The sequence below is a fragment of the Populus nigra genome, chromosome 11, assembly GCF_951802175.1.
Source record: "Populus nigra chromosome 11, ddPopNigr1.1, whole genome shotgun sequence".
Lineage (NCBI taxonomy): Eukaryota > Viridiplantae > Streptophyta > Magnoliopsida > Malpighiales > Salicaceae > Populus > Populus nigra.
In genome coordinates, this window is record NC_084862.1 from 9,804,233 (window position 1) to 9,815,040 (window position 10,808).

At 36.0% G+C, this 10,808-nt stretch overlaps 1 protein-coding gene across 1 annotated transcript; it reads right to left on the reverse strand.

Moving 5' to 3' along the window:
- Positions 1–6,796: 6,796 nt before the first annotated feature.
- LOC133667956 (probable arabinosyltransferase ARAD1) lies at positions 6,797–9,884 on the reverse strand. The gene is made up of 2 exons (XM_062087670.1): positions 8,303–9,884; positions 6,797–7,526 (listed from the first exon to the last, which is right to left on the reverse strand). The coding sequence occupies exons 1-2, from the start codon at positions 9,263–9,265 to the stop codon at positions 6,972–6,974; spliced, it is 1,518 nt and encodes a 505-aa protein (XP_061943654.1). The 5' UTR covers positions 9,266–9,884; the 3' UTR covers positions 6,797–6,971.
- Between the last annotated feature and the right edge of the window lie 924 nt (positions 9,885–10,808).

A 10,808-nucleotide genomic window follows, 5' to 3' on the forward strand; every position in this document is an offset into this window, starting at 1 on the left:
AGGCATCGACATGGTTAAAGATTGCATTTAGTCAACCAGACATTGTGGAGACCTGTAGTTCCTTTCCAATTGTTTTTTCAATGATGTCCCCTTTTGCTAAAGCTTTGGGGACGACCCCCAAAACTTGACTACCTCCTAAAAATACAGCTATTGACACCCCCCCTCCCATTAACCCAAGGCTGCCTCCCCAATACACTAAATGAATCTTTCTCTCAGCTAGTACCTGACCAAGATGATTTGCTGATTCTAAAAACTCTATTTCCTTCCCAAGACTAGATCCACCGAAAACACAAATATTTCTTATGTGATGACTTAAGGAACCTATCATTTCTACACACTTCTATATCTGTTGAATGTATGGGTTGAGTAGAAATGAAGGGAAGGAAGAGAAGATTTTATAGATGAGAAATTGAAAATGCAATCATACCACCTATATGTAGGCCAGCTAGAGTCTCACACTCTCTCTCTCTCTTTATTGATTTATTTATTTATTTATCTTGAAAAAGCATGTATATGTACAGGTAGTTGTGATTGTGGCTCACATCTTCCCTTGGTTTTACGTCTAAAAACGGCTTAAACACCCTCTTTGGGTCGAGGATAGGCTTCCCATCTAGATTTCTTAAAAATTGGCAAACAGGGTCTTTTTTAGTCAAATTCCCAAGACTATGTCGAGCATGTTCTTTATGGAAATTGGGTTGTAAATCATGAATTGCACAATGCACATCTCCACCAGGATACGTCTCAAAAGTCAATAGAAGATTATCTAAAGATTCCTTATGTTTTGAAATATATCCTGACTTTTGACAATTTTCACAAGCTTTGCAAAACATATGTGTGTCTTTGAGCATGGTGGGCCAATAGAATCCATATTGTAAGATTTTTGCAATCATCGTTTTTGACGAGAAATGACTCCCACATGCCTTAGAATGACAAAGTTTAATGACACTACTTACCTCATTGTCCGAAATGCATCTTTGAAATATTTGATCAGGATAATATTTGAATAAGTAAGGGTCATTCCAATAAAAGTTCTTCACTTCGTTCAAAAACTTTCTTTTGTCTTGGGTACTCCAATGAGCTGGCAAATCTCTTGAAGAAAGAAAATTGAAAAAATTAGCAAACCAAAGCATTAATCTAAGACAAAGTAAGGATTTGTCAGGAAAGTAATAATCGATTGGTGTGATGTCGGATGTCGAATCTATTGTCACTCTTGACAAAAGATTCGCATCAATATTTTCAGTGCCTTTTTCATCTGTGATTTGTTCCTGAGAATAAATCATTTACAAATTTTCAGATTCATCAAACTCAATTTCACTTAAAGTAGATTCAAGTTTATCATAAACTATTTCTTCAATAAAATCTACTTCTTGTAAATCATTATCATCTCCAGGTTGCTTGCTAATGTTGAAAATATTCATCTCCAATGTCATGTTTCCAAATGATAGCTTCATCAATCCATTCCTACAATTAATCAATGCATTAGAAGTTGCAAGAAATAGATGTCCAGAATAACAGGAAATGAATTACATGTTTCAACAGGTTGTGTATCCAAGACAATAAAATCCACAGGATAAATGAATTTATCAACTTGTACTAACACATCTTCAACTATTCCTCTAGGCACTTTTACAGATCTATCAGCAAGTAAAAGAGTTACAGAAGTTGGTTTTAACTCACTTAGATTGAGACTTTGAAAAACCGAATGTGGAAGTAAATTCACACTAGCTCCAAGATCATGTAAAGCTTTTTCAATTTTATGTTCTCCAATAAAACATGAAATTGTAGGACAACCAGGGTCTTTATATTTCAAAGCATTATTGTTTTGAAGAATAGCACTTACTTGTTCGGCTAAAAAGGCTTTCTTTTTCACATTCAGTTTTCTCTTCACAGTGCACAGATCTTTCAAAAATTTAGCATAAGAAGGTACCTGTTTAATAGAGTCCAACAAAGATATATTGATCCTTACCTGCTTGAAAGTTTCAAAGATTTCAGAGTTGTGATTGATTTTCCTTTGTTTGGTCATGGCATGAGGAAATGGAAGTGCTGGCAAGAAATCAGTCTTTTCTTTGTAATGTTCAAATTCAACCCCTTCCTTACCCTCAGAGATTGACTCATCATCTTTCTCACAACGTTCAAGAGTGGGTTTTTCAATAACATTACCACTGTGAAGAGTAGTGACTGATTTGACTTGATCCATGTGTTGGCTTCTGGAACTACTTGTATTTGCATTGTATTTTCCCTTTGGATTTTGCTGTGGTTGAGATGGAAACTTACCTTTCTCTTGAAAACTGAGAGCAAATGTCAATTTTACAAGAGTATCTTTAAAATCTATCATGCTTTGAGCAAGTTTAGTGTTGATTGTCTCCTGTTTTTCAATGAATGCATGCAATGTTTCCTCAAGATCTCTTCTAAAAGGTGGAGTATAATGAGGTGCATATCCATGAGAATTTTGGAAATTATGGTGTGCTTGAAACGGTGGTTGTGAAGTTTGTGCATTATTGTTATCACTCTTCCAACTGAAATTTGGGTGATTTCTCCAACCAGGGTTGTATGATTGCGAGTATGGTATCTTATAGTATCAGACTTGTTATTATAAAACATGCTTTAGTTAAGGAGTTATTGATGCTTTAAGTGCAAAATAATGATATAAAACCTTGATAAAAATGCACTTTTAAGTACTAATCACCTTGTGCCGAGAATGAAAAGAGTTTTCCTAAGCCTCACTGTGTACTTAATATGGGAGGAGCGAAATAAAAGGATTTTTTATGGCAATAGTCATTCAGCTGTTGTAGTGTTTCAGAAATTTCAAATCCTATTTTACATGGTGTTGCACTTTCACGAGCAGAACCATTCTCTTATGGAGGTTAGCTGAATTTTGATTTGGCTTTTTGTGCTTCTTTGATTTTGTTGGTCCAAGTTGGTGTTCTGTTTTGGTTTTGGATAGTTCTGTCTTGGTTTTTGTTCCTCCTTGTAATCTGCTGTTGTGTTTCCTGCCTCTTCTCATGTCCTGAGATGCTAGTTGGTTAACTTTGACACCAGCACTCTTGTTTGGTTTCTCCCTTAACCGATCCCCTTTTCTGGGTTGTTAGGCTTTGCATGGCTTGTCTTTAGGAGCATGTTCCCTTATTGCTTCCTGTATATTTTGTATATTTTTTTCCTATATATTTTGCACAAAAAACCATCTCAACCCAAAAGTTTAAGCTGTTTGATGAGGTTCTAGGATATGATTTATATTATTCTCTAACACACCCCCTCAAGTGAAAGCCCTTTGAGCTTGAAACTTGCACAGACCCACATTACCTTGTGCTTAATTTTTATCAAATAAATGGGAGTGGTGAGATTCGAACTCATGACTACTTGGTCATCAAGGCTCTGATACCATGTCAAAGAACCATCTCAACCCAAAAGGTTAAGCTGTTTGATGAGGTCTCAGGATATAATTTATATTATTCTCTAACAGCTTGATCTTAATATATACTTACATTTTGATCAAAATAAAAAAAAAGAACTCAGCTTCTCGAGGAGAGCTTAGTGCAATGGAAGCACCTTCCAGCCGAAGAGGCAACATGGGAACCAACACAACAGATACAAGAGATGTTTCCAAATATGGACCTTGTGGACAAGGCTCCACTTGGTGGGGGAAGTATTGATGTGGGGGAAGTATTGATAGGCCACGACCACGACATTCTCAAAGAGATTGAAGGCCAAATCCCAAATATTTGGGATGAGATGACATGCAACGGTCTTCTCATCCCAAATATTTGGGATTTGGCCTATAACCTCTTTGAGAACGTCGTGGTCGTGGCCTGTCAGTAATGCATTTGGAATAATATTATGCAAGCTAGGTTAAAGCATATAGATTAAAAGGAGGAGATTTTGGAGCCAAAAATGCACTGATATTGAGGGAGCCAATTTGGAATCAATATTGGGGGAAATGACCAATGAATTAGCTTGTGGTGGGACAGTTGGCAACAACTTGGTAGTTTTAGTCAGAAAACATGGAACACAGCCTATTCACGAAGCTGAACCCATTCTGATGCAAAGCTAGCTGCGATAACAGGCAAGCAGATTGGGTTTGGCCTAGTTCAAGGTAGATGCTATGGTGGAGATTCTGGGGGCTATCTCTAGTGTTATTTGTCCCAATCTTTTAAAGACGATAAAATTGCATGGAAGCTCACTCCTGATGGAAGTTTTACTGCTAGGAGGGCTTGGGACTTCACAAGGAACGATTGGTAGAACTGGGGACCCCTTAAATGTTCCCAGGCAACAGACATAGCCTCATTGCATGGCTTGCGGTTCATAACAGTATTTCCACTAAGGTGAGATAAATTAATTTGGGGAGAAATATTAATGCAGATTGCTTGTTATGTGGACTGTCGATGGGGATAGAGAAAACTTATTCTTTGGTTGTTCTTACCCTGCACAATCAGATGGATCTGTCAGATTATAAAATGCATGTTGCATACAGCTTGAATTCTACAAGAAGCTCTACGGAGTGCACAGTTCTTTGACATTTATAAGCACCGGATGTGTGCATGAAAATTGAAAGTATCCAATTTAACTGCACTAAGTACAAGTTTGTATTATGGATTCTCCCTGTTTCTTTAATCAATGAAATTCTCACTCGTCAAAACAAAATAAAAAACAAAAGGGCATCTTTTCCATGGCTGTCAAGGCTTGGCATTTCACATCTTCCGGAACAGCTTCTATCCGGGGGTTTCTCTCTTTATCCTTCATTATCCATCAGGAGAGCTCAATTTCCAATCAAGGGTTCAAAATCCAGGAAGGAAATGCCATGTCCATTCCATAATACAGATTAGGCTTGGGTAGCAAGCTAAGGTCAATGGAGCCAGTTACCCGTGGAACGCAACATAAAGAACCAAGATAATACTGTGGGAAACAAGCTGAACAAAGATATCCTACTATCTTAAAAAATCATCAAGTCTCCACATACTAATTCTTGTATTAGCTAATATTGTTATTTGTTTTATTAATGAATCTTAAAGATGTTCCTATTTTTTATGAATATGAATAAATAAAAAATATTAAGCAAATAATCAGATGACTATCACAATACAATTACAATCAGATGATAATCGAATGCTAAGGTGACATGGATCTATGTTTGTTATCCCCTTAAAAACAGTGGCCTAAGAATAAAGAGTGTTCAAACTTGAAATAGAGCAGCTATTCTTAAACATGTCTAGCGACTACTTTCAGATAAATCATCAGTTTAGTCGGGATGGGTCCATGGTATTCTACTCAAAGGTAGATCCTTCTGACATGTCAGACCTCCTTCAATGTTCTCATGGTTATGGAGGAAAATTGTACTCAATAGAGATTAGTGTAGAGGGAAGTTTGTCTCTAGTATTGATGATAGGACTACTACCTCTTTATTGTTAGACTATTGGTTGCTCGATGGGCAACAATTATGCAACCTAGTACCTTTTAGGGTGTTTACTTCTACTAGGTTGTCCTGGAATGCTAAGATCTCAAACATCATTGATGGGGACTCAATTTCTTTTAACCTCATGAGTGTCTTACCAGACCACTATGTCTGGAATAGCCACTCATTGGGGAGGTTCTCCATTGACTCGGCATGGGAGGTTTTTAGAGATTCCAAACCCATAAATTCTATGCATCATCTTCTCTAGTTCTCAAGTTTCATTCTGAGATACTCTTTTATCATGTGACTTGTCTTTATAGGTCGTCTCAACACCATGATTAGATTACTTGCTTTTCAAATTATTCTCTCTTCGACATGTAACATTCGTGGGTTGCAGGTTGAAACACATAAACATTTATTCTTTTAGTGTCCTTTATTTGCTACAGTTTGGGGTGCTATCACAAACATAACCCTTATAGGTTGGCCTTCTTTGGCATTGTGTCAATTACTTCAATGGGCATGCACGTACTTGAAAAAGCAAAAGGCATTTACACATTTATTTGCTTGATTAACCTTTTCAGCCTCGGTTTACTTTATTTGGTATGAAAGAAATAACTAAATCTTTCATAAGATTTATCAATCTTATCAAGATATTTACGAGGATATTTTTTATTTGGTTCAGTCCCGTTTAGTAGAGCTCAAACCAAGGTTTCACGTCCTAGCTACTTTTAGATTCATTTGATGCCTCTAAGAGTTATGAAATAACATTGCTCTTTTGATTTTCAAGATTTTACTTAGCATATTATTTTCATATGTAATCAACCGATCAATTAGTTAAGCAATTTTTAGAAACCGGTCAACTGGCTCATCTGCTATTTATCTTCACAATTTGCTTATCCCTTTTCATTTTTTATTTTTTTTTAGTTTTGGCTTCTTTTGCTTGTTATTTTTGGTAAGACCAGGACAGCAAGCATTTGTATTTCTTGAGGTATCCTACTGTATTTTATCCATTTCTTCCCTTTTAACAAAATTACTCTTTTTTAACAAAAAAAAAAAAAAAAGCTGTGGGGACTTGGCCCTTTTTTAACATAAGGGGAAAAAATTGATTCCAAAAATAAAAAATGAATGTGGTCTTTCACTACAAAATTCCAATTTTATTCTTTCCAACTTCTAAACCCAGCAAGTGCAGGGTTTCCTTGCTATGGTGCTGATGCTGTTGCCAGCACTCATAGTACAATATTAGTGAGTGATTATATTCCATTCTTCGAAGAAAGATCGTAATTTATCAATAGCTAGACAAAATAATTTGTGCATTGTATATGTGAGTCAAATCCGGAGATGTATATAGCCAGCAAAGACAGCAAAATAGAGATACAAGAAGTGCTGTTGAGACATGCAGGGAAGCCAAACTCTTGAAACTCTTATCTTCTTAATTTTTTATATTTTTATTTTTGCAAAAGAGTTGTCAAAATCTGCAGTGAGAATTCATTGAATTTCTCACCTTTTCAAGCAGCAGAACCTCATGTGGACCATATATGACAGACTCGAAGGTCACTAACTCACTATAGGGCAACAACGAATGTTTTCACCAGAAATTACTAGGTGATGGTATTTTTCTTAACTCTCCATCTTTCTGGGTGCCGAAACGTGAAAATCTCCTTAATTTATTTACCTTCAACCTAATTGCAGGAACTTTTCTCGCTACAGCCTGCCATATCATTTGAACCGCATCACCTTCCCTTGATGGATATTGGAACTCAAAGAAATTTTCTACTTCTTTCAACCTCTTCCACATTCTAGTCCATTCATCCTTCTTAATACTCCTGATGAGATTTACGAGGAACTTTTCTCTGACAGCATCTGATGTGCGAACAAATATGCAGAATTGAGAGTAGTCAAGAACATTCTCGTAAGGGAGCTCAATGTCATCACTGATGATGACCGGAACACAGTGGCTAGCAATGGCATCAAAGAGACGATTTGATGAGGGCGTGTCACCTGCTATGTTAAGGCAGAATTTGGAGGAGTGCATCCCTTGAGAAGCTTTGCCCACTCCATCTTTTTGTACACTCCCAAACTGAAAATGCACTTCTTTTTCATCTTTAAGAAGATAAAATAATTCTTGCCGAGCGAAGCCACCCTGAAAACAAGAAACTCAAAATTGAAGAATCAAGGTATAGATACTGTAAAGCCAACCAAAAGAGAGGCATAGAATAACAGTTGAATTAAAGGAAAATAATGGATCATCTTAATTGGATGGTTTTCAGAATCTAATAAATATGAAGTTTTTAGTGAAAAACATTCAGCTAGTCAAATATATCACATGGAATTATGAAGATCCATTAAGAGATTACGTCAGGAAAGTTTCATGAGATGGAATGGTGATTTTTCAGTTTATGACCACAACCCATCCTCAACAGCAGCCCACAATACTTTACATGAATGAACTTCCATACATGTGCGCATGGCTAGTTCATTACACCCGTGAGAAGTAGACTACATAGACATCAAGTCCATGCTAGTTTCAGAGCCAAATTTAAGTTTTGACAATGATTTTACTTCAACAGCTACATGATAAGAAATGCACATTAAGAACCCAGTACGTTGAAATAGATGCCTTGAAATAGAATAACTTATCATTTAATTGGCACGTACTTTGACACCTAATCCATGAAATAATTCTAATCTAACTAATCTTCTGTATCACAGAATAGGAAATAACGTGGTGAGAACTGGGAAGCTCATGATAGTTTATGTTGTTACTATCACTTATTCATAATATTGTCGAAGCAGAGCTTATTTTTGAGTTGTAGAACATGTCAAAAAGAAAATTCTGTGGAAAATAAGTTTTTAGTTACAGTAGAAATTTTAATGAAACAATTAACAGCAGAAGTAGTCAAGAGGGAGAGAACATACATCTTTCCGGTATATGGCTCCTTGAAAATACAGCAAAGTTGGGCGGCTATCAAAGTTTGATGAGTCGTTGACGTAGCTTCTAATTACATGTTTGTATGGTGCAATCACATCTTTGCCAACGTTTGCTATATTTGGAGGATACCTCCCAAAGTCTGCAAGTATGAAGATTGCTGTCCATAGCTTCACCCTTGCATCTAACATACTATTTGGATGGTGAGCCAAAAGGACATGATCTCGCCCCCCAGACCTCTTCCATTCCTTTTGTGAAGTCAAAAACTTGACCAACTTTTCTTGCAACAATTTGTCCTTGCTCTTCTTTTGGTGTGGATTCACCTTGGAATATCGGTTGTAGCATAAAGAAGAAAAGAACGGAACAAATATAACATCGGCTTCACTAGAATTTCGAACTCTTACTGCACTACCAGCTCTAGGAATGCCAGGAACCTCGGAAGCAAGAAGATCCAATGTAAGCCAATATTCAATACTATGTTGCAAGTTGAGCCCACCAGGGTATTCAGGCACTTTAGCTCTAAGATCAGGCCAAACACTACCCCCCTGAGGTTTCCAATCTAAGAGTCCAAAATGAAACTCAGAAGGCAAATCATACATGAAAATCTTAAGAACTTGTTTGTAATTATTATCAAAACCGCTGCATTTCACATCCCCTAAATCATCTTTCTTTTGAGGTTTTTCTTCTTCTCCTTCATTGTCTACAAGAATCGCTCGATTTCCAATCGAGGGTTCAACATCCTTCCGATTCCAGGAAGCAGAATTGCCATTATCAATCAGAGGAATAAGTTTGGGATGAGGTAACAAACTGAGGCCACTAAACCCAGCACTGCTCGTGGAACGCAACAGAAAAAACCAAGACAACATAAACAAGACGGACGCAAACACAAACAAGCAAAGCATAGATTTCCTAGAAATAATCCCAAGAGACGATGAGGAGTGCTTCTCAGCCATTGCAATACTAACAAATAATCCGGCCAAAAAAAGAGAAGAATATCAGGTATCAAACATCACATTACCACTAATATGATTCTCTACAAGAAACTGATGTCAATCACATTGGCTAAAAGATCTCTCTCCCCACAATATTCAGCAAAAACAGTGAATACCCAACAAATACAAATCACCTCCAGATTGAAGAAAAGAGACTAAAATTGAATTTTTCAATCTAAATTTCCTAAGAAGAGGGAAATCAGAAGCTCAATAAGAAGCCCACAAAGACTAAAATCTCAGGTCAAGAGAAAAGCACAAAAACCCACTAAAGAATGGTAGAGAAAAACAGAAAACAAGTAAGTGCGTGTTTCTTTGTTTGTTGTATAGAATCGTACCATAGAAAATAAACAAAATTGGCCCTCGTTGTTTGCTGCTCTCTCCCTCTTTCTCTCTCTCTCTCTCTGTTTTTTTTTTCTTTCTTTTATTTTTAAGAATGCAAAACAAAAGAAAAAGGACTGAACGAAGATAGCGTGGGAATAGGTACTATCTATCTGTACTGTAGAACCGGGCTGAGCATCTCTCTCCCCAGTCCCCCCTCTTTTCCCTCTGCTCTGCGTGTGTTTTTTTAGAGTATTTATTTATCCATGCCTTTCCGTTGTGTTGTGTTGTGTTGTGTTGAATATAATTATGGTGCTAATAAATAATAAATTAGTGTTTCGTTTTAATAAATCAATTAGGATTACACGAAACTCAGATTCTTTAAGGAAAGGGATTGGCTTCTTATTTTATTTTATTTTATTTTATTTGTTTGTATCAAAGATTCTTTTGAGAAACCCATAGTTTTTTTTTTAGGGGTGATTATTTTTGATTTGATTCGATTTTTATCAAAAAAATAACCAAACTGAATTTAAAAAAAAAACCGAACCGAAACCAGTTCAACCGACCGGTTTCAGTTCTGTTCGGGTTTTTTAGGACAAAAACCGGTTCAAACCGGTTTGGCTCGGTTTTTTTGGTTTGGCTTGGTTTTTTCCGGTTTGGCTCGGTTTTTTTTGTTTGACTTAGTTTGGCTCAGTTTTTCCGGTTTGGCTCTTTTTTTCCTGTTTTTTCAGTTTCGGTTCGGTTCGGTTCGGTTTTTTCGATTTTAGGCTTATAAAACCGAAAACAAATCGAACTGGTCGGTTTTTTCAAAATTTTAATCGGTTTAATCGGGTTTTTTTAGTTATTTTTTTCTGATTTTCTTGATTTAATTAGTTTTTTGGTTTTTTTAATCACTCATAGTTTCTTAGTGTTTTTAATTAGGATTTCAATACTAAATGAAAATCTCAAATTACATGTAAAAATCTTCCTCTGCTGCATCCAGCAATAGAATAAAAAAAAATCTCAAATTAAAACATGGTTTAAAAATACTAAACTTTTAAATCAAGTAAAATTAATCATCAATATCGTGAATTTCATTAATTAAGTTGCGAAACTTAAATCGATGTATTATATAGTCATTTTAATATTAAAAAAATAAAAATTTATCTTAATTCTTTTAAAAATCAAATCATTTTTTTTATTAATT

What these genes read in the sequence shown, in the direction of transcription:
- LOC133667956 (XM_062087670.1), bottom strand. Translation starts at nt 9,265, where the DNA reads ATGGCTGAGAAGCACTCCTCATCGTCTCTTGGGATTATTTCTAGGAAA. An exon ending in GAGCCATATACCGGAAAGAT is followed by an intron (nt 7,527 to 8,302) that starts GTATGTTCTCTC and finishes TCTTGTTTTCAG; the next exon opens with GGTGGCTTCGCTCGGCAAGA.